General features: G+C 38.3%; 1 protein-coding gene across 7 annotated transcripts in view; it reads left to right on the forward strand.

Annotated features, from left to right (window-relative positions):
* The window catches only part of LOC106793249 (glutamate receptor ionotropic, NMDA 2B), a 59935-nt gene extending 37223 nt beyond the window's left edge, over positions 1–22712 (forward strand). For 3 of the 7 annotated variants that reach the window (XM_014760037.1, XM_014760036.1, XM_014760038.1), the window contains 17 exons: positions 3313–4024; positions 6149–6327; positions 6418–6832; positions 7111–7294; positions 7382–7520; positions 11180–11409; positions 13596–13743; positions 13854–14037; positions 14188–14327; positions 14737–14849; positions 14937–15221; positions 15377–15558; positions 15639–15874; positions 15971–16164; positions 18428–18544; positions 19549–19650; positions 19850–20030. In XM_014760037.1, the coding sequence (XP_014615523.1) occupies positions 3667–4024; positions 6149–6327; positions 6418–6832; positions 7111–7294; positions 7382–7520; positions 11180–11409; positions 13596–13743; positions 13854–14037; positions 14188–14327; positions 14737–14849; positions 14937–15221; positions 15377–15558; positions 15639–15874; positions 15971–16164; positions 18428–18544; positions 19549–19650; positions 19850–19907 (3264 nt within the window). In that variant the 5' untranslated portion in view covers positions 3313–3666 and the 3' untranslated portion in view covers positions 19908–20030. Of the gene's footprint in view, positions 1–3312; positions 4025–6148; positions 6328–6417; positions 6833–7110; positions 7295–7381; positions 7521–11179; positions 11410–13595; positions 13744–13853; positions 14038–14187; positions 14328–14736; positions 14850–14936; positions 15222–15376; positions 15559–15638; positions 15875–15970; positions 16165–18427; positions 18545–19548; positions 19651–19849 lie in introns of all 7 variants that reach the window. The other 4 variants (XM_014760031.1, XM_014760033.1, XM_014760034.1 and 1 more) reach the window with 4 other exon arrangements.
* The last annotated feature ends 2095 nt before the right edge of the window (positions 22713–24807 follow it).

A 24807-nucleotide genomic window follows, 5' to 3' on the forward strand; every position in this document is an offset into this window, starting at 1 on the left:
GGTGCTTTATCAGCCAATTGTTATCGACCGTGTGAATGTATTCGATGCGATATCAAAAGAAAAAAGCAAAGAAGAAAAAAGGAAAAGATATCAGCCTCTTGGGGAACGTTCTTCTCGTAGATTTCGATAACGAGTTTAACGATAACTAACGTCGTCCGATCGATTTTAACGTCGAATCGTTGAAAACGAAGGATCGTCCTAACGATAAAGAACGTTCTCATTTTTCTTTTATATATTATCCTTTACTTTCCGTAAAATGGAAACTACGTAGACTACTAATTCGTTCGATGGAAAAAGCATTTTTCCTTATAACTAATTGTTTCATTAGATTTTTGTTTTCTCTTTTAGAACGGGATAGAAATCAAAGTATCTCAGTAATGTCAAAGGAAAAGTTTCAATGGAGTCTCGTTGGAAAATAAAGAAAAAGAAGAGAAAGAGAGAGAGTGAGAAATTTGCGACGTTTCGATCGTAGGGTACAACAAAGATATATAGTGCGTTTCCAACGAAGAAGACTAACGAGCAAGAAGAAGTAATTTAATGCTTGCCATTTGTCATCTCGCGAAGGGCGCACTTTCCGCGAACGAGCTGCGTTTAATTACGTCGTTTTTAGAGACGGCGTTAAACCGAGGACAGCCTCTCTCTCTTTCTCTCTCTCTCTCTCGGGTAACACGAGATTAAAGATAAAAAGAATAAAAAAAATGAAACAGTTGGGAGATGCGTTAATTGTAAATGATAGTAGCTTCGATGAAACCAAACGAGAACGTTTCATTTTCCTTGTTATTATATTTCATTTGGGTGGAAAATCGATCATCAATTTAATGCGGACTCCTAAATCAAAAGAATTTAATTAACTTTGCACAGTGTATACTTTTAATCGAGGTCGAATTTCATTTTCGCTTCAAACGCCAACGGTAAATAAAACAAAAAAAGAAAAAAAAGAGATTAGGTGCATTCTCAAGAGGGGAGGATTCGCTATATCTCTCTCTCTCTCTAATTTTAGATTCTTGGGAAACGTCTCGCGATCGACTCCTTTCACCGAACATTCTTATCAAAACTATCTTGAAATTCCTGTCAAAGAATAATGCCCGGAAACTAGTATGAAGTTTTACTTTTCGCGAAGGTACGTGGATAAAAGTTAGGGCAAATAAGAGAAAAGAATTAGTAACGATTAAGCGAAAGTTTGAAATGATTTTGTACGGTACTGTGATTGCTTTGAAACTCTTCTCTTCTCTTCTCTTTTCTCCTATTCTCTTTTCTTTCGTTTAGATCGTAAAAGTAGATATTTTTCTTAGGTGTTATCGCATCGAAAACTCGGTTGTTCGGCAATGACGTAGATATCATCTATCTGCGTCGGCTCTGGCAAGCTCTCGTGAGAAACTTTAACTTAATAATAGCTGGACAAGCTACTCAAAGTACCCGAGTACCACCAGTAGACGCTCTTATTAAAACATTGGCTTCGTGCACTTCAGAAAATTGATTTAACTCTTAAACAGGAACGCGTTCTACCACCGGCCGCACCGTAAGCGGAGTTTGCTGAACATTTTTTCTCCTCCGAAAAATAAATGCTGATTAAACTTTTCTTTTCTCTCGCGCGCGAACACAATGTGTTTAATAATAGGTGAGAAAGGTTCGGAAGTGTCGAGGGAGAGATAGAGGGAGAGAGAGAGAGAGAGGGAGAGAGAGAAATGAAAAAGAAAATAAATGGCCGAAACGCTGCGAGCGTTTTTTTTCGATAATCGAAGAAACTACTCTTCTTCTTTCGAAGGACTCCGAGAAATGCTAGCTACGATTTCTATTCTTTACGCAGCTTCCTAAGGGATGGAAAAAAAGGTTCCCTTCTGATAATCGAACTCGACACTCGATTATTCTTGATCGTCGCGGAAGAATTCGGAAAAGGAACAAGAAAAGTAGCAGAAGCCAGGAATGTTTAATACTTTTTCTTCTTCTCTGCTTGTCAATGAAATAATACTTGCTCGTAAATTACGAATTGCCTTTATCTCGTTGCCCTCCTTTTTATTATTCTTCGATATTCCATAATGAATGCCACTTCTTTTTCGTTTGTTTGTTTTTTGTTTTTTTCAAACAAATTAGCTTCGCATAAAGAAGCAACCTTTCCTTTTATATAATTATAATTAATATTAGTTATATTGTCCGTTGACGTAATGATCAATTAAAACGTTGTAAAAGGTAAGGTTTAATGAGTGCACGAGAGCGAATAATTTATGGGTGGCAAGCAACGCGTGCAAATTATGAGTCTTCCACCAAATAGTAGATAATATATTCGAAACGTGCGAACCTTTGTGATTTGCATGAATGCCCATGTATAATAACCGATATATCAAAACTACGTGCATTAACTTATATCACGTTTTTCCATTTTTCTTCCTATTTTTCAAAGAAGGAAATTCGATACGCATGAAAATGTCTTCTGACGCGAACTGTCGCAAAACTTAAATCCCGGTATTTCCGGTGAATATCGCGTTGCCACGATAGTTTCATTCACCGAGACCGCAGATAAATCCAATTGGATCTACCTAAGGGAAATTGCGTTTCTTACTCCTCCTCTCTCTCTCTCACTCTCATTGTCAATTCGTTGAAATTCGATTTTCCATCGAAGGGAGCTATCGGACATCGGGTTTTCCTTTTTTTTTTTTTTTCGTTTCCATGAAGAAACCAATGCAAAAACTATGGAAAAACGAAGGGTATAATACTATCGGATAATCCTTTCTTTTTCCGATTATATTCGTTTTTCAAGCCGTGACACTTTGAATGGACTCGACGTTCGAGAATGGACTCGCCGCCGTCTATCGTCTAGCAAAAGATACGACAAATATTTGTAGCATTTTTCTAAAGAAAAGGATCGGAATTTGCGAAGAATGCGAATGTCCGGGTTGCTTGGACGAGGTTCGATTATATTAGCTATTAAATCGTGATTAGTCCGAGGAAACGGAAGAGACAAATAAAATTTCATCGATCGGTCCTAACGCTTTCGATCTAAACTTTCCCGTAGGAAATGATCGTAGGGTTTCGAAATCGGTTTTCCAACGTAATTACTTTAGTCTCGTCTGTTTTATTAAAACTTTGCGATGACCTTAGTCGAAGGTTTGCACGAACTGTTCGGCTGTTTCTAACTCGAGAGTCTACACAATGGCATCGATACTTTTCTTCCTTAAATTATTTACTCGGGGCTCGAGAAACTTCTCTTTTATTTTAAAGGCGAGAACAAAAATAAAAGAACAAAATAAAACGCAATGAAACAAACGCGCATTGCCTTTCCAGATGATCCGACCTTTTTATTTTTTATTTTTCCAGTGTCTTCCGTAAAACAATACCTTCGATAAGGGACGAGTGACGATTAATCGTATTTTACAAAAATCACCGAATCGTACAACACATTAGATACATATTACAAAGAATAATCTTATATTCCGCGATTGTTCAATTACTCAACGTCGTCTTCCTAAAGTTAAACATAACTTTTTATTGTCGCGGACTCATTTTATCGATGGCTAATGAACGAAGGGAGAGGAAACACAAGATAAATAATCTAAATATCAGTGACAATCTATAATAAAGTCTAAAGAAACAAACGAGAAAATGACGAGTGTTGGAAGATAAGAAGAAGAAGAGGAAGGAAGGAAGGAAAGAAAAAAAGAAAGAAGGAAGATGCGAGACGCTAAGATTTTATCGGCGATGATGATCCTTCCGCTTCTCGGGACGCTAGTCGTCTCCGGAGTGCAGACTTGGGGATCGACGATCGGTCAAAACGAAATTCGCGAGCGATCGATCGAAGAAAATGTGAAAAATAATCATTTGCCGAATCTGACCATCGGTTTGGTGGTGCCCCACACGAATTTCAATGCTCGCGAGTATACGAAAACGATCAATCGAGTGGTCAATAATCTTCGGAAGGGTCACACAGGAAGGAACAAGGGTCACGGGAGATTCACGTTTTTCGACAAGTACGCGTTCACGCAGCACCACGTCAAGAATACTATGCTGAGACTCACGCCAAGTCCTACAGGTAAAAATTACGAATGATTTCTTCCGCCCAAAGAAATTCAAACGTTAAGGTAATCGTCCGCGTCAAATTTAAAACGAGAAAGATACTCGAATACTTTTCTCATTTTCTTTCTAATCCTTTCCTCTTAATTCCTCTTTTCTTTTTTCTTCCATTTTCTTCTCTCTCTCTCTTTCTCTTTGTCGTCGCCGAGAATGAAAGTTCGAACAGGAGGAGGAACTCGACTACTTTTTCTTTATCTCGTGGCATATCCGAAAGATCTCCTGACCAGCCAATATTTCAGGCTTAACTCATACCAAAAGGTTCTCGACGTTACCGAGTTTGCGTCCCTGTGTTTATTTACACGCTCGAGTTACTCTCACCCAGTATATACGCCAAATGAAATTTCCCTGTAAATTTCATCCCTCCTCTTTCCCTCTCCAGTCCTCCCCCTATTTTCGTTAGATCCTCTCTCTCTCCCTCTCTCTCTCAACATCCAGGTTCGCGTTTAATGCACGAGTATATGGATGCGCGCCAACAGCCAACTCGAGATTCCATTATTTTCCTTTTATTTTCCTTTCATTTTTCTAGTTTCTCTTTCTCTTTATCTTTCCTAATGCCTCGCGTTTGCTTGACCATTTTTATTTTCTTATCGAACATGACGGGTGGGAGTGGAGGGGTAGTATGTTCAATGCTTTTACATCGACAAATTAGGAACGCACGATCGGGAAATCGTTCGACCGTATCTGACCGATACACCCTTCCAAGTACGTTCAAAATAGATACTTTATTACATCGAATATAATCTTTCCTACTCTCCCTGTCTTCTTTATCTTCGGCAGCCGAACCTATGATGTCGAAATTGCTTTCACGGTTTAAGGCTTTAAAGCTTTTGCCAAAGGAATCTTTTTTGAAAACAACAGTTGCACGATTCCAACGAAAGAGGGAAAGCAAGGGAATACGCGTACAACGCTAGTATCTTCCAGAAATTTGTCTTTTTTTGAAATTCTTTTTTCCCCACCCTCAATGGCTGGCAGGGATTTAGAATAGCGACGATATTAAGTTTTACGAGTGAGTATTTAATGCACAAAATACTCGAGCACCGAGGCGAAAGTCGAAAACTTTTGCGGAAACTCTTGGACTCGTTGTGTTTGGTTTTGTCACGGCACGTAAACTCTTACCAACGACATTTTAGTTCCCGACAACTACGATTAAATAATTCATGCATTATCATAACCACGAAAAGTTGAAATTTTCGTCCATCGATATTTTCTTTCTTGCGTACGATGCGCCGCTTGTATTCCACTCCCTTTTCGGAATAAGAAAAAAAAAGGAGGAACGAACTACGGAATCTCGTTATGGTATGCATTTTTGATGGGGTAAGGAAAATGAGAAAAAAAGGTAGAAGAAGGACGAGAAGAAAGCGGACGGCGAGAGTATTCGTTTGTAAAGAACAAATAAAAAGGTGAAGAGACCTTTGACAAGAGAGAAGAAAATAGATAAGTGGACCGAGGATAAAGTTTTCGAGTAACGGGATGAAAACGATCGAGTCTCTCGTGGCAGGCTTTATACTTTATCGTAACGATCGATAAAGTTTCTTTTGCTCATCGAAAAGTGTATAGCGGGATAACGTAAACTCGGATGAAACGTAGATAACTGGGAAGAATCAACCTACCTAGCTAGCAACGGTGTCGCGTATAGCTTTTTCAAGATCTCTCGAGTATTATCTTCGATCCGTTATCGATAGAACGGAATCGTTTAAGTACTACGTATGCAAGAAAGTACTTACCGAAAGAAACTAAAGGGAAAAGAGATCGGACGAGTGTGGAACGTTGGCAAAACGTTGGAGTCGAACGTGGAAAAGAGGTCACTCGGTCATCGCATTCGTGCCTTACGTTTGAGACCCTGGATATCGAACTAGTTTCTTCGTTGAAACTCTCTGAGCGCTAGCTATTTTCTTTTTCTTTTATTTTCTTCCCTATATTTTTCTTTCCTTTTTCTTTCTCTCACTCTCTCTTTCTCTTTCTTTCTCCACCGCGAGAGAAAGTTTTCTTTACCGAGTAGTAAGCACGGAGGAAGGAGTAAGGAAAAGCTCGTAAAATCATTTTACAATTGGATGCTAGAATCGAGCGTGAATTTCTGTTACAGCAATAATGAATTCCCTCTGCAAGGATTTCCTGTCGTTGAACGTATCGGCTATTTTATATCTGATGAATTACGAACAATACGGTCGTAGCACGGCCAGCGCTCAGTATTTTCTTCAATTGGCCGGTTATCTAGGGATTCCCGTTATTGCTTGGAATGCCGATAATTCTGGACTCGAAAGGGTAAGTAGCTCTCTCTCTCTCTCTCTCTCTCTTTCTCTCTGGCCATCCATCACTATCCATCTACTATCTCTCCGTGTCTGTTTATTTCAGCGAGCCTCGCAGAGTAATCTGCAACTACAATTGGCTCCTTCGTTAGAGCATCAAACGGCTGCTATGTTGAGTATCATGGAACGATACAAGTGGCATCAGTTCAGTATAGTTACATCGCAAATCGCCGGCCACGACGATTTTATTCAAGCGATAAGAGAACGAATTTCCGAGATGCAAGATAGATTCAAGTTTAACATATTGACCACGATACAGTTTACGGATCCGAGCGATATCATAGAATTGGTAAACAGCGAGTCGAGAGTCATGCTTCTCTACTCGACTAGAGAAGAGGCAACGCGAATACTCAAGGCGGCGCAAGATTACAAAATCACCGGGGAGAATTACGTTTGGATCGTCACCCAAAGCGTCATCGAAAATCTTCAATTTGCCAGTCAATTTCCGGTTGGGATGCTCGGTAAATAAGAATATTTTTTACCTAGACTCACTCGTCGTCGTCGTCGTCGTCGTCGTCGTCGTTTATTCTCGTTCACAAAAATTTTCAGTCCACGCCAGATTTCTTTTCATTTTATTAAACTCTACAACATTTCTTTTTCCATCCGAAAAACAAATTAAGTATTGGGTTAAGTATCGGGATCTTGCCGCGCGTGCACGGTATAACGATCAGTACATCTTAAGGTAATCTTTTCATCTCGTTTTCTTTTTCCTCATACTCGTCTGCATTCGTACGCGAAGGCGTGCATTTCGACACCAGCAGCGAGAGCCTCATCAACGAGATCAATACGGCCGTCAAAGTTTACGCCAACGCTGTCGAAGATTTTGTGAACGATCCCGAGAACGCTAACCGTAGTCTGGAGACTCAACTTAGTTGCGAGGGTGCCGGGGAAGCTCGGTGGAAAACGGGCGACTTATTTTTTAAGTAATCCTTCGATATCTGCTAAGCATGTATCTTATGTTTACTTAGAAAGAAGATGATGGTTGCTCATACCAAAGTTTTCTAACGCAGATATTTGAAGAACGTGTCGGTGGAGGGTGATCAAGGAAAGCCAAACATACAGTTCACTCAAGACGGTGTTCTTAAGGCTGCGGAATTGAAGATTATGAATCTTCGTCCTGGACTTAGTCGGCAACTCGTTTGGGAAGAGGTACGTATCTTAAATGATTGATTCAGCGCAAGATTTTTCTATTATAACGATAGCAAAGTCGGATAAATATCGTGAAATATTTTTGATAGTAATTTAACTGCGTTAACCATCTACGAGAACTCTTGTTTCTAACGATAAACGCGAAAACGAATAATTCAAGGAATCAAGGATTTTTATGCATTCTCTACGAAGTTAGGTTGTAATACAATTTAGCTCGAAAGGGTGGAAATAAAAAAGAGATTTTACAAGAGAGAGAGAGAATGGAAAAATAGGCAAGTGCATGTGCGCAGGTGCCAGCAGCTTTCTATTTACATGAATTCTCAGCACCGTTAATTCGACCTTTTCGTTCGCTTAAACACATTACTCCGAGTGCTCGGGAAATCCTGGCGATAAATTCATCTGTTTGCGTGTATGTGGGTATGAGGGAAAAAGAGAGAAAGAGAAAAGGGAAAAAACATAGGAAGGATTCTCATTGTTCTAGTCGTAGGAAAAAATCTATTAGAAAAAGAAAAGCACGAGGGCAAGAAGATAGGTATTATATCTCTATGCTTGAACATTGATTGAACGCGATTTTTTGCATATTGATTGCGCGAATGAAAGAGAAATAGAGATGGTGGTAGAGATAGAGATGGGGATAAAAGGGTGAGGAGAGATATCTTGAAACAAAAGGATATGTTCCTAAAGTGAAAAAGCAATGCGAATGCCGCAGCTTTGCAACGATATAAAGGAACAATGGTTTGGAGCGTTTTGTTCCGTCGCGGACAAAAAGGGGTGAGAAATTTTCCCCTTGGAATCTGTACTTTTACACTGGATTTCTCTTTATGGATACATTACATCGGTTGACAGAAAAATGACCCACAATTGTATTGCGTTGTCAAAAATATTGAAACGAGAATGAAGGAAAAAAGGGCCTTTCCTCTTCGTTTACGTACTTGGAATATCTTATCGATTTGATTCAATGAGCGTTATTATCGGGTTCTCCGAAAACACAAATAGCATTCAGGTGCGGATATCAATCTCCGAACGGAAAGCCGCAAGCACCCTTCGTTTCGTTTCTAATTAGATCCTCGTGCAGGGTTGACATCAATGCGAATTATATCAACGTTCTACTCTCTCGTTTGATGGCCACTAAACGCGTTCCTATCGATCCTACGTCGAAAGAATTTGACTATTGCTGCTGCTGCTGCTCTTTACGCGTCGATTCAATTAGGGAATCATTATGAACACTTTATCTTTCCATTCGCTCATTTATTTTCTACGAGGGAAAAAAGTATTCAGATGCATTTTTCAGACTTTAAAACACACACGTTCGATTATTTAATTTTCCACGCGTAGTATTATATTTCATAATTCTTGGATCATTCTTTAATTAGAAATAATTCATATGTTATCGTTCGGTTAATTTTGAAACTAATATATTTTTACTTTGATGCGGTCAATTCGATGTCGATAAAATTATACGTAAAATGCGAATAATGGGATAGGAACCGATGGAACTTTACGAGTTTTCTGTGTCAAGCATGAAACGTGCGCTAATCGTGCAAGGTCGAGGCTAGTAATTAATCGGTTATCGGAAATAGCGGACGCTTCGATATTCTCTCTCTCTCTCTCTCTTGTTCAATACACCGAGGGCGAGAGAGTTAGTACGCGTTTGCACGTCGAACGTTGCCTAGTATGGACGTCTAATTAGCAGAATTGTTCGAATTGCGAACGAGAGAGAATATCTCTTGTTCTACAGAATATTATTCGCTAATTACGAAAGCGTTTCGTCGATCTTCATCGTCTTCGTCTTCGTCTTCGTCTTCGTCTTCGTCGTAGATTTTTACTTTTCCTATCGAAAAATAGGTGAAAAACGACTTGTAGAACTAAATCGTTGGGTCCATTCCATCGCGTGAGAATGAATATTTACGAGACTATTAGGACTCGGTTTGCCCCTATGGGTCTCGTTCGCATTTCTGAAAAATCATGGATTCCACACCTTGGTGAGTTAATGTTAACGTTGGAATAAATGCATGAATATCGTCCGTTTATCTTCGAAATGGTAGGTAGATCTTTTAAAAGATCGTTGCAGTCATCGAAGAAAAACCCAGAGAGAGAGAGAGAAAGGGAGAGAGAGAGAGATTAGGCGTCGTCCATAGAGATTTTCATTAAAGGATACAAGCCATAATACGAATAACAGAGGCCATTAATTTCCTAAAGTTTTGTTCGTGTCGACGCGACGGACTGTCATCGAGCGAAAGAGAGTATGCGAAAAGTTTGAGCAGTTCCCTTTTCGATAAACGAACTTTAGATAAAAATCGGCAGACTTTGATGGATCGAAGCAAAGTGAAGGAAGAGTAGTTAGACGATGACGGTGTTCTAATCTCATTGAAGATGTAATTAAAACGTCGCAGTGAAGCCCGGGTAAATAGGAAAATTCAATGTTTCGTCGCGGTAACCTCCGTAAAATACATAGTCAGTTTTACTCCTCTTTCCCTTCCTTCAGCAAATAGGACGTCGATGCTCTTAATTACGTTCTCGTCATGTTCGACGTTATTTCGATTAATTCCTCGTACTCGCGTGTCCACTATCCTTGACGTTTCCGTTCGCGTTTAAAAAGGCCTGGCTCTCTCTCTCTCTCTCTCTCCTCGTCCCGTTTTCGTTGCTATGCTATGGGAAAAAGAATGAAATACGAAAAAAAACTTATACGAGCTTTCATTTTCGCGTGTAAACGAAAGGAGAATCCTCCTTTCTACTTTCCATATTATCACTATTATCGCGCCGCTTCTTTTTTTATTCTCTCATATAGGAGATAAAAAAAAACACGGAACCAACGGAGGCGTTGGTTGTGCTGGTAAAATCTCTTTTAGCGAACGTCCGTCAACTTGGTGTCAGTGCCTAAATGAAAAAATTCATGATCTATGAGATGTATTTGTGTGGACGTTGGGCTATGTGTGTGTGTGCATGCTTGTACCTAGCGTATATAATCGCGTACAGAGGGTAGGGAAAAAAGTCTCGCGAGGGTGGCAACATGCGTGTTCATGAATTTTCATGACCGAAACATTCTAGCTCGTCGAATTTCAAGGAATATCGAGTTCCAATAAGCGTGTGTCGAACGATCGTCCCGCAACGATCCCGTTGCGTCCGTCGAAGGAATAAGAGGACAACGCGAGATCCACTCAATTTCGCATATTCAAGGCTTAACTCTGTTTTCATCGGGACAGTGATCGAATTGGATACGTTTGAGCTATGAACCGACGATGATAATATCGGTTAGCGTAAGCTTCGTCAAACGTCAAATTTCAAACTGTCGGACGGCTATCTATCCTTTCTTAATCCGAGGTTCACATGCGCAATCCTCTTACAAGAGGAGGGTTCCTTTGATTTAGGAACAACAGTTCCTCAAGTGACAGCCGTTTAACCTTCCTGGTAGAATCTACTATCGTGCCTAGATACGATATTGGAATCCGACGGTCGTACATACACGCTTAATTACGTGTACGTGTACGTGTATGGGTTGATTTTGTACGACGAGCCATTATGGCTGCCAGCATAAATTACGTACATTCCAAACGTTTCGTCAAACATATCCCGTATTTCATTAACTACCTCGACAGGAGGAGGACGAGGAGAGCTTCGTTTAACCCTTTAATCTTCTTTCTTCCTTTCTCTCTCGACAGATCGGTGTGTGGAAGTCGTGGAAAAAAGAAGGATTGGACATAAAGGACATCGTTTGGCCGGGTAACACGCACACGCCACCTCAAGGAGTACCGGAAAAGTTTAATCTGAAGATAACGTTTCTCGAGGAACCACCGTACATCAATCTCGCCCCACCCGATCCTGTCAGCGGAAAATGCTTAATGGATCGTGGTGTTCACTGTCGAGTAGCCAAGGAATCAGAGTTTACCGAGTAAGTGAAAACAATCTTATCAAAGTTCTAATCTTGTTTCTTCTTTCTTTTTCTTTTTCTTTTTAATTTTTATCTATTATATATCTCTTTTACCAAATTTCCTCATCAAGATAATGAAAATGAAATGCAATTGAAATTGTAAAAGGCGAATTATTCCTCCTTTGAGTAATCCAAGGATCCCTCGGGTAAATCGAGCCGGTTCGAGATGCACATAGGGTTTAATGTGCAACAGGGGCATTTTTTTGTTAATATTTCAAGAGGCTAGTTGTTTCTCTTAACTCTGGCAACTTGGAACATAACTAAAGAGAGTTAGGGCTTGTAGTAGTTTATGGAAAATTAAGGTGAAAGCGGAGGAGGCCTTTGAGAACGATTCGAGCGCGGGAAAAGGAAGGAGAGGTTTGGGGGGGCTGGAGGTTTGAACGTAATAATAGCGAAAGAAGATTGGGTTAACCGACTAACGCGTCCATCGGGAAGAATTTGTTGAAAATTGGAACGTTTCCTCGATCAGAAGACAAATATCCAAGGGAAATTAATGATGATTGAAAAAAGACAAGCAAAGCCGACTGACGCTCGTGAAAAATCGATACAATTTAAATTCGACCTAACGGGAGAATTCGAACTCCCTCCTCTCTCACGGTCAGTTTGTTATTTTTCCGTTTGTTATACGAACGAAAGCCTACTCTACATAGACGTCATACATCGAATCGACGTTATTTCATTTTCCTCGGTTCGAAACAATTTTAACGCACGGTCTTTCGTTAGCTAAACGTGTACAAATATTTTCATCGGAACGGTGTTGTAACCTGCACTATATGTACGTTTACGTATATGTATGTTTCTCCCTCGAGAGACAGAATTTATAACGTACGTTAATATATATTACATGCACGCTATACTATGCAAACGAAAAAAGAAAAAAGAAGAAAAAAAAGGGAAAAACTTCGTTCGAAGAAAATCGAACGCAGATGATTTTTCTTCTCTTACTTTTTCTCGTCCGGAAAAACGAAAGGAAAGGAAGAAAAGCAAACGAACGGTTTTATTTTCTTCTTTGGTTTTCCAAAATAAGCGGTATCCCACGGGAATCGACAACGGTTTCCCCGTAAGTTAGGGGAGTCAATCCCAAGCGAGTAATCCACATGGCAGAGAAAGTTTCCTAAACGCGTTTAAGGGCTGTACATTTGCCAGTATCGTCCCCGTACGTTAACCTGCTAACCAGAAGCTTTATTCTTTATCCTTTCGGCTTCCATTTCTCTTTCATTTTCGTTTATGCAATTTAACGATATAATAGCAAAGACTAATATTTTCTTATCAACAAGAAATGAAATGCATTTTCGGTAAATCCTCAAACGGAGCACGCACACATATACATATTAGGATTATTATCTATAATTGTAATCAATCTTGAAGAATTTATTAACCGATGCAGATATTATCACCATTCTCGATTAATAATGAATTATTTGTACTTTTCCCTATCTTAGGGTTCTCCAAGTCTTCTCTACGGTATCGTGCGCGAAATATTTATTGCTTTCCTCGATACAAGTTTTAAGCATTTAACGAAACGACATATTTTTCTCCCATTCGACCATTTCTTTTTATTTACGAGTGTCCTACGAGCAGCAATAAACGTCCGTATGGATCTTTACGCGTCTATCCTTTGGTACTGTTGCTGGTTCGCCAATGGGTCCGCTGTAATTCGAGCGATACTACCCGATGCAAATGTAAGCTTTAAATCACCTCCCCCCTCCCCCTTCCGTCGCTCTCCGCCCGCTCCTCTTTTCTTTTTTTTTCTTCCATTCCCTTTTCAAGAACAACTGCCGTACACTTTTCTTTCGCGTTATCGTGCCTTTTACTACGAGTAATGGCTTTTGCTACTTCGCTTATAAATAAGTACCTACTTACGTATCTGCACGCAGATATAGCAACATTCGTTAAATGCTATACAACAAATTACTTCTTAGCGAACAACTTTCTTCTATTTTTTGTACCTTTTTGTACCAAGAGTAGAATTTTTGAAATACAGATCGAAATAACAAAGTTACCGATAAATTTTCCATAACGAGAGATAATGCGTTCCGTTCCAAATTCAGTAAAATACGCACATACACATTTTTAGATATCACATACATAGTAATATCAAATATTCTTTATTTTTGATACGACGATAAAATTTTGACTCGTTTCAGGGTGGACATTCAGTCGGCACAAAAAAACGATAGTTTTTTTCAATGCTGCAGCGGATTTTGCATAGATCTGTTGCAAAAATTTTCCGAAGAGATAGGATTCACCTACGAATTGGTCAGAGTGGAGGACGGCAAATGGGGTACACTTGAGGTAGTAAATTTGAAAAAAATAAAGCAGTTAAGAGAACGACGACAACGACTAGTACGATAAAATCATTCGAAAATTGTTCCATTTGAAAGAAACTTTCTTTCTCCATGCAGAACGGAAAGTGGAACGGCCTTATAGCGGATTTGGTAAACCGGAAGACAGACATGGTAATGACGTCCTTGATGATAAATTCCGAAAGAGAGGCCTTCGTGGATTTTACCGTTCCTTATATGGAAACTGGAATAGCCATCGTCGTAGCAAAACGTACTGGGATAATATCACCCACTGCTTTCTTGGGTGAGTTCATTTGCGATCGCGCGTCATAGTTTCATTTTTGTCTTTTTTTCTTTAAAAAACAAGCAGGTATATTTATTTTACTTCTCGTAATCGATGATTTCTCGAGAAAGAAAAAGAAGACAGAAAAAAAGAAAAGAAAAATACTTTCAGAGCCATTCGACACGGCTTCCTGGATGTTAGTGGGAATCGTTGCGATCCACACCGCGACGGTAATGATACTCCTTTTCGAGTGGCTGTCACCGTCCGGTTTCAACATGAAGGTAAAACCTTCGGTCGCTGCGCGGAAACTGGTACCTTTTATTTCTGCTTCTTACTTTATTCTTATTATTATTATTATATACTTTTTACATCCTTTCGCACAAACTCTCTCTCTCTGTCTGTCTATTTTTTAAACTCGTCTCTCGCACATCGATGTGACTCTCATCGTCAACGTTCTGGAATAATTCGTGCATACCTACGATTGATTAGTGTGTATGGCTGTATTGTTTTTTTCGCATGTACCTACATATATTATTACACTCTTATCACGATTATTATTATTATTATTATTATTTAGTATTATTGTTATCGTAAAAAAGAAAAAAAAATGAATTCTTAAGATATGACTATTTTGCACGCTTGCCGCCTTTATTTTTCCTCCTAGTGGAAATATTCGCACGAACGTAAAAATATTTTCCTTTGGTTATTTCAAATATTTAGACAAATCCATCGCCGAATCATCGGTTTTCGTTTTGTCGCACGTACTGGTTGGTCTGGGCAGTACTATTCCAAGCAGCAGTCCATATCGATTCTCCCAGAGGATTTACAGCCAGGTTCGTGAACTTACAAATAATCGAGATAATTTAATATAACGATCGAATCATCGAGCGAACATTAAACGAACCCAATTACTTAAACAGATTCATGACGAACGTTTGGGCGCTATTCGCTGTAGTCTTCCTGGCCATTTACACTGCCAACTTGGCTGCCTTTATGATAACGAGGGAAGAGTTTCACGAGTTTACCGGTGTCGACGATCATCGATTGGCCAGGCCGTGGTCGCACAAGCCTATGTTCAAATTTGGCACCATACCATGGAGTCACACCGACAGTACGCTGGCCAAATATTTTAAAGAGATGCACACTTACATGAAGGCCTTTAACAAGAGCAGCGTTGCCGAGGGAATCGAAGCTGTCATAAGCGGGTAAGTTCAAGCAAAACATCGTTCTCGTACCGCGAAACTTCTTCTTACAAATTTTTCTTCGCCAACGGAAAAATACTTGAGACAAACTTTATCCACCTTCGTTATCCTCCTATAGAATATCTAGCAAATGTTCGAAAAATGTTTATGTCGCACAGCGAAATGGACGCGTTCATATACGACGGAACAGTCCTCGACTATTTAGTGGCTCAAGACGAAGATTGCAGGCTTCTCACGGTTGGATCTTGGTACGCAATGACGGGATACGGTTTGGCATTTTCACGAAATTCAAAGTATTTGCAAATGTTCAACAAACACTTGCTCGACTATCGGGACAACGGTAAGGAACTCATCTAAAGTATAATATTGGTACGACTACTACATATATATATATATATATATGTAATCGACTACGAACAGGTGATTTAGAACGTTTGAGACGTTTTTGGATGACGGGTACCTGTAAGCCGGGAAAAGAAGTTCAGAAAAGTAGCGACCCCCTTGCGCTCGAGCAATTTTTAAGCGCTTTCCTATTGTTGATGATGGGAATCCTCTTGGCAGCCGTTTTCCTTCTTCTCGAACATCTATATTTCAAATACGTGAGACAGCATTTGGCTAAAAGCGACGGCGGTGGTTGTTGCGCTCTATTCAGCTTGGTAAATATTCTTCCACTTTTTATTTCGTTGTAAAATGAAAACGAATTAATAACTTAAACTTAATTAACGAACCGAGACCAATTTTAACTTTTGCAGAGCATGGGAAAATCTTTGACTTTTCGCGGTGCGGTTTATGAGGCGCAGGACATACTCAGACATCACAGATGCAGAGATCCAATTTGCGACACTCACTTATGGAAAGTGAAGCACGAGTTGGACATGGCCAGGATCAGAATACGACAGCTCGAGAAGGATCTCGAGGCGCACGGAATAAAGCCCAGTCAGACCAAGTACGTCTTATGTTGCTACCATCTAGTTTTACCTAACTCGATTCTCTATCTATCTATCTATCTATCTATCTATTTCTATCTCTGTCTTACTCCGTTTACCCTAAGAAGGAAAATCCACTCGGCAGTTACCCGCATCGAGTATTTGCATTGCGATCGAGCAAGGACTCTTCCAACGAACGAGTCGAGTAGATCCTTCCTACGCTTCGTTCCGTTTAGATTTCTCTCTCTCTCTCTCTCATCTTTTGATCCAATCCTCTCCTTCTGCCCTGCTTAGTTTTGGTCCAGGAAGTTCCTCGCTTCCGATCGCATTCCGGACAAAAGCTTTCGTTGTCGAATCCCGCAAAATTCCTTTTTTCATTTGCACTCGACGATCGGTTGACCTTTCCTTTTATCTTCCTTCAATTCCTATCCCTTTTCCCTTTTCCGATTTTAATGGTTTCTACGTTTCTCGAGTATGCTCTACTTACATACCTACTCTTTCTATTATACTCATATATTACACGGAAAAGGTCGATCGACGTCTATTTTATTCCCTTTTTACTTTTCTCTCTTATTTTCTGTCACATTCTTTTTCCTTTTTTTTTTTTTTTTTAATTTACTCTCTATTATTTTTTCTTGTTTATTTTTGCAGAACAATACTCGCAAGCTTTTTATCTATCAATCTATCGACAGTATATACATCGAATCTTTGCTCCAAGTGCTTTTTATACATATATTTTCAATTATTCTACTTGAATTAATCCTTTCGTTATACTAATGACTCATATACTGGTCGTTCATGCAAAGGTCCCATATGAATTATATCAACCGATTCTCCCCATATATATATATAGGGGTCGAAGAATTTTCTATGGAACGATACGATACTCGTGCCAATGCATGCTCTAACGAAAGGGTTAATCTTTATCAGTACACGTATATCTATATACTTGATCGTAAAGCCAAACTTGATTCCCGTATTATTATTATTATCATCTACGCATGTAAAGCTCATATAGTCGAATTGATTCTATCTTGTTTCTAGCCCGAGAGTTGAAAATTAAAAAAGAAACCAAAACAAAAAAATATATATATATATAAAACACAATATATATAATACTCTCATGTCACTCTTTTGCTGAATACTTAGCTCGCACCAGCATGCACGCGCGTATTTTCCAATATCACCGAATTTTTGTTACTCGAGTATGTACACATGTATATACTTACACCTGTCTCTTTGCGTAATCTCGTTTGTAAAATGCATCATATAAGAAAATGAAAAACAAAAATCCAGGCGCGTGGCTTTTAACGATTTCGTTTGAACACGACGATTGCGCTAAGTTTTCTGTTGTCTTAATGATTAATGAGAAAGGATCAAAAAGAAAGAAAAGAAAAAGAAACATTCTCAAGGGATATAAAAATGATAGCAAGAGAGAATATTACACTTCGTTAAGTTTTCTAAGTTAACTTTCTTGAAAAATTACATTGCGAACTAGTCTCGGTATTAAATTTATCTTTTATTTATCGAAAATTAATAGAATCGAAGTCCGGAGTTCGGGATGTTATCGATGAAACAACGAAGATTTCATAAGAACGAGGAAAGAAATAGCTTGAAAACGGAAAAGAATTCGGTGAGATATGACGAGAGAAAAGAAGGGTGGCAGGGGTTGAAGGTAAATGGTAATGCGGAATAAAAAAGAATAAATTCTTGTCTACTCGCGATCCGAAAACTTTTCTTACGCGGATAGTTTGAAAAAGAATGGGGAGAGGTTTATCCATGTTAGTCCATCGGATCCGGGAAGAGGAAGGGGCGGGGTTGGGGTCTCTTTTATCGTGTCCATGCTTTTCGTTTGGTAAAATATAAATGAGAAATTTCGCGAAAACGAAATATCTTTCGTACGGTCTATAAAGATCGAAATAAGATATATATATATATGAAAAGAAGAAGTTTTGATAAAGTCAAGAAAAATGATAAGACCGGAGAGATCGAAATTGAGAACGCGTACGGAACAAAAGTAAGAAAGTAAGTACGAGTCAGGGTTGCGCGGATAGTTTCGTTTCGTTTCATTTCCCAAAGAACTAAAAAAACTTTTATCGTCGAAGTTAACGTCGCGTGTCGCAAAACGATAGCAAAAGATATTGTAAAGGAATCGACGAGGACATAAGATTGCTTTCTCTGATGATGATGATGATGATGATGATGATGATGATGATGATGATGATGGAAAGAGACCTGGCGCAATATCCTGGCACATATCCTGGCACGTCGGCTTTTTTAAAGGAGGAAAACCGGAAGTCTGGCCTGGTGGCGAGGATGCTTTCAAAGTTCGGAGCGGCAGCGACATCCGGAACCATTGACGGTCGAACCGCCGCATCCGTTACCCCCATACATCGATTCGTAAGTCCGCTCTACGAAAACAACAACAACAACTACAACAACAACAATAATAATACAACTACAAAAAAAGTAAAAAAGAAATATGTGATAAGAACATTAAATAAAAAAGATAAAGATAATTAAAAAGAAATCGAAAAATAAGTAACGAATCTAAGGTCACGTAAAGAAGTGACGTAGGAACCTTCCGCCAACTTCTTTTTCTTTTTTTTGTTCTTTACTTTGTTCAAAATCACCGCTTTTTTGTCGGGAGAATCGAATATTGATCAGGACAGTTCCTACGTTACCAACGACGAGTCTCGGACGTGCGTTGCGAACGCGACATAATTTGTCTTGTTTTTTTTTTTAATTTTGCAAGAAATATGCAGTCAAATGAAAAAAGAGACTTTGTATGTATTTTTTTTCGACGAGGATTTGCAAGAGACGATTTCAAGGCGTTCTCCGAGACTCGGAGAGGACTCCCCGAGAGCCCGATCGTAGATTAGCTGCTTCGCTTGTAGAGATTGTTAGATCTTCTGCATATATGCATTCGAATTTTTATCTCATATATATACACACATATAAATATATTCACACTTTCTCATATATATTTGTACTTTATCACGAAACTATATTTTTACACTTCGATGTGTTCGTAAAGCATGAGGCATGCCAGTTAAAAAATGACAAATTCGAGAAATCGGAGATAGATTAGATAATAAAGAATTGGCCCATAACGAGATGGGTCCATTCTATGTTGGTCCATTCTATGTCGGTCCATTCTATGTCGGTCCATTCATCGAACGGAACAAAGATGTATCGTCTTATTCGTTGGACCGTGTAATTGGTATCTGTATACGAGTGTGCATCCGCGAACGCGTGGGTGTACTTGGGGGGGTTGTTAAAAAAGTAAGAAAAAGAAAAAGAAAAAGAAAAAGGAAAAAAAAGAAGAACATTTATACGCATCGAAGAATTCAACTCGGGAAGCAACGTTTCTCCTCTCACTTTTGTCATCATTTTTTACCCAGGTTCATCGACGCGGTCGAGGTTGCCAGGCCGAGAGATATGAGCACCAACCATGTTGTAAGCACCGAGTACGCGGAAACCTTTTTACCCACGGAGATTTACAGGTTGGTCATTCGTCCTATCTTTTCTCTTCCTTTCTATTCTCATATTTTCTCTATTTAAACTTTTCAACTCTTATGTCACACACGCTATAAAGTATTAAATATTATATAATATTATTATGATACCATCACATTTTTCTACGAGAATATATTTCTTTTCCCGGACTTTCATTTCATTCCTCTTTTATTTTTTTAATTTTAGAATTCCTGGCGCGGAAGGGGTAAGAACGGAAATTGCAGAGATGGAAACAGTTCTGTGATCGTAAGAGGATCGGCCTAGATCGCCCAGACGTTAAAAATCAATTCAAGGAAGCAAGCAAGCAAGCAAGCGAGCGAGGAATTCAGAAGGAAAGAGAGAAAGAGAGAGAGAGAGAGAGAAAAAAAAAGAGAAAGAAAGAGAGAAAGAGAGAGATGTTTTTTCTCTTCCTCGATAAAAATAAGAAGAAAGAAATTCCGTCGAATCCACCACGAGCATCGAATTGCTTCCTTACCTTCTGCCATCGCGGAATCACGGACGACCAGTTCTTTCGTCTCTCCTGCGAAGGTTAACAAGAAGATTTTTCTAAATCTCGGAGCTCCTTCGCAAACAACAGGAGGAGAAGGACCTTCAATTTTACAACGTTTTTTGCTTACTCTTAGGGAGAACAAAACGTATATATATATGGTAAAACAAAAAGAATTAAAATGAACAAAAAGAGAGAGAACACGATGAGGATGATGTTTGGGCAAGGTTCAGTGCCTAATTAGCTCCTCGTATTAGTTCGCCGATAAAGATAAATAATGGAGGTCCATTTGAAACCTCTCATTCTTTATCACTCTCTTATATTCTCTTTCTCTATTATTATGCATTATATATATATATATATCACACACCATACATAGACACAGACACAGACACAGATACACACAGATATTTTTCTTTACGATTAAGTATCCTTCTATATCCCTTATCCTCTTTCTCATTCATTCTCTCTCTCTCTCTCTCTCTCTCTTTCTCTTTGTTTCTCATTTTCTATCCTTCTTTCTCTCTCTTCCATCCGGAGATAAGAAATTTTCACGAAATCAAATACGGAGAGGTTGGAAAGAGATGAAATGCTGCGAGAATAAATTGCGAGACCTTTACAATGCAAAGAAAAAAAAAAGAAAAAAAGAAACATTTGATGAAAATGAAAATAATGAATAGAAAAAAAAAAAGAATTATTATTATTATTATTAACATGAAATATATTCTAACACGTACCGTGAAACGTACGCGCGACTTTTTTCTCGGTCCTTTCTAAATTCAATTTGTGCCTACAAATATCAAGTACGATACTAACGAAGGAGGAAGGAAGCCCCATTGAAACACAGGTTTTTGCAACGAGTGATTACAAGGAGAAGGAACGAATAATTAATCCCTTCCCAAAAACAACAACAACAAAATATAAAAGAGAAAAAAGAACACGAAAGAAAACAAAAAGATACAAGGAAAAACGCAACGAAATAATTCTTCGATTTTCATTGTCCTTTCGTGTTATAACGGGCAAATGTATTTGAGTGATGGCATTAGACCGCGTAAAGGGTGGATGCTATTTAAAATAATCGTTGCGCGGGGGGAAACTGAAATGAATTAATATTATTATTATTATTATTAGGGCAAAGAAAAAAAATACACAATCGGGCACCAACAATGCAATAGATAGTTACCGAGTTCTTCTCATTTTTAAGAAGGGCTATTTTAAACTTTGTATAAACTCACTACCGACCACTGTAACATACATACACGCATACACATACACGCGACACGTAAGGTAAATACGTAAGAGAAAAAAAATCATACACATATATACGTACATCCAAATTCACGTACAAAGAAAAAAACGACGAGGCCGTATAAGAACGCGACGCGAATTAATGAAAAAGAAAAAGAAAAAAAAGAGAAAGGGTAGTTTATCCCAAAGAGAAGCGAGTCCTATGTGTATCCTACGAAATTGTAGATCGGATATCTGCGAGTGAAAGAAAATAAAATAAATGGAAAAAAAATTAATATAAAATAAAACAAAAAAATAAATAAAAAATACCATGTATGTCGGTTAACGTTATATTGTACATGCATCGATATTTAATAATTATACATATAGGGATATTATATACGTGCGTATTCATACTACATGCATAAGTTACTTCCACGTAAAGTGAGAAAGATAAAAGACAATTAATTTAAAATCGATGAGACGATGATGTATTGTGGAAAACAATGAAATATTCTAAAAATAACCTTACTTTGAGGACGTAATAACGCTCGACGAAAAAAAATTAAAAAATTAAAATACATTTAATAAATATAATTATAAATATATATATGTATGTAACGCGATGAACGATATGTAAAGTCAAAAAAAGAAAAAGAAAAAGAAAAAGAAAAAGAAAAAAATGAGAAATAGGGGAGAAAAAAGGGTTAATACGAGTCGTGGAGCGTCAGGCGTCGTTTGTTCGACGAATTTTGAAAAAATTGTCCAAATAAATGAACAATATTCTAATGTAAGATGGCAAAGTTTGAAAATGAGGGATAGAAGTTGAGATGATTGTTCGATTTAACAAAAGAAAAAATCCCCCGACCACCCGCCCGCTCCTCCTCCCTCAGACCCCCTCAGGAGATGAGAATAAATATTTTCTAACGCGTAATTTTGTGCCTGAAATATCAATTTTCGAGATATAATTTGTAAATGAATCGTCATATTTTTTAGATCATATCAAAAGAGTCCATCATCTGGTAGCATTGTTCGCTTCGACGTTCTGACGCTCCGACAAATTTTTTGCAAAACGGTAAACTATACATAATATATACACACACGAATAAAAATATACATATATATATATAAGTAAATGATTATTAATCGTAATTAAATAAATGAAAAAAAAGCGGTGGGATTAACGTGCGTGCTGTCAAAATAAAACGTCCCGCACGATCGTAAAATAATACGAAAACAAATATAATTAACAGAAGATAATGAAACGAATAGGGGGAGGATAAATAAATGATCCTAACTGGCAGGACGTTTTTCGTTAGGGGGGGGAAAAAAAAATAAATATAAAGTGAGATCGAATATTTCCGAGGCGCTTTCACTAACTAAGTTTTTCTACTTTCCAAGTGTTGCATAATTGCCGGCAAGTGTATGCGCATATACCGTACGCATCCCATCAATCCAAAACCGGAAGCGGAAATGACGAATGGAAAATGTTAACGATCATTTTTCTACGATTTTCTTTCCCTTTCTCGGAAGAGAGAGAAGAAGGGAGAGAGAGAGAGAGAGAGAGAGAGAGAGAGAGAGAGAAATAGAAGGAAAAACGGTCGACGTTGAAAGTTCAACTTGTCGGTTTTGAGAGATTAGGTGTATAAATATGTTTAATATATATATATATAAATATACATACGATACGGATAAATATAATTGAAAAAGAGAGAGAAAAGAAAAAGAAAAAAGTATAAAACGGATTAAATTAAGATAAAGTAAATTAAAGTAAAGTAAATTCAAGTAAATTAAAGTAAAGTAAAAAAAGAAAAATAAAAAAATAAAAAAAAAATGAAGTGCGCGCAGATGGGAGGAGGTCCTAGCGCCAAAGACCTATCCCAGATAACAATCTTAGAACACGTTGTTACTGTTGTTGTTAAAGATAAAAGGAAGTGTTATGTTGTTAAGCGAGGAAACTTGATCGCACGATGATAATTATCTCGCGTCGTCGCGGAGTACGAAATAAGCCGTCTTCTAAAAGTCTAAAATATAAAGCTACGCTAATTATTCCTTAAGTTTTAAGAAAAATACAAGGGAAGGAAAGCTAATAATTATATATAAACACGCGTTGCGAAACAACCATGCGCATAAATCATGGACACACTCGTGCATACAATAAGTTTAGATTAAAAAGCGCGAATACCTTTATTACCTTTTCTTCTTTTTTTTTTTTTATTGTAATATTTATTTATCCAATCTCTCCTCTTCTTCTCGCTTGCGATAATAGATCGATCGTATGAGACGTGTTCGACGTAGGAGTTCTCTAAGAGAACTGCCTAATTTGTTCCACCACGAGACAATGACCCCCCATGCGTATCACACACGCAACGTACACGCAGATGCACAAGCGAACCTAGCGCACGCACATGCGCAGACTCATATCCGATCGATCGATCGATCTATTTATTTATCAATCTGTCTATCTATCTATTACCTTTGTCTACAATATACCGGTATAATTTTTTGTTACGCTTACCTTGTTAAAAAGAATTTTTTCTATCACGCTTCTGCCTTTACCCTTTTTATTCTCTTCACTTTTTTATCGTAGCACGTACATTAGTACCTGATATGTGAGATAACATTTAACAAAATAGGAGATACGTAATCGCAACTATGTCGTAAAAAAAAAGAGAAATCAGCGAACGAATTGTCAATCATTTTCTTCCTCCATCCGAGGAAAAAGAATTTTCTTCGATCTTCTTCTTCTTCTCTACGTCAAAGGAGATTCTTTTATTGGAACGGTGACACCTAATTCTTAACGTTGCATGAAATATTACAATGCGATTGATGGAAATTTGATTATTTCGATGAAATCAAAGTAGTAGGAGTCACATCAACGCGATCAATTCATTTATTCGTCCAGGGAAATTGTTCTCCGATTGATTTATTATAGCTCGCGACGTTTCCCACCCCCGTCCCCTTTTGTCTTTTGTTATTTACGCGTAAAAAATACAAATCGCGCGCGCGAGGATCGATACGATACAACGAAGAAAACCGGAACACGCGTTGCTCTATTTCTATCTCTCTCTCTCTCTCTCTCTCTCTCTCTCTCTCTCTCNCCCCCGTCCCCTTTTGTCTTTTGTTATTTACGCGTAAAAAATACAAATCGCGCGCGCGAGGATCGATACGATACAACGAAGAAAACCGGAACAATTATTATCACATTTCTATCTCTCTCTCTCTCTCTCTCTCTCTCTCTCTCTCTCTCTCTCTCTCTCTCTCTAGCTCTCTCGTCTCTCTGTTTTCTCATTTTCCATTTTCGAGAATACGAAGATATATCATTTTTCCAATAAAACAGACGCGACTTTCTATTCATCTTTCCTCTCAATCAAACTCGAGTGTGTCTCTCTGTCTCTGTTTTTCTGTCTCTTGTTTTATATTACTATTA

This window comes from Polistes canadensis, unplaced genomic scaffold (assembly GCF_001313835.1).
Source record: "Polistes canadensis isolate GaletaPanama2010 unplaced genomic scaffold, ASM131383v1 scaffold_12, whole genome shotgun sequence".
Taxonomy (NCBI): domain Eukaryota; kingdom Metazoa; phylum Arthropoda; class Insecta; order Hymenoptera; family Vespidae; genus Polistes; species Polistes canadensis.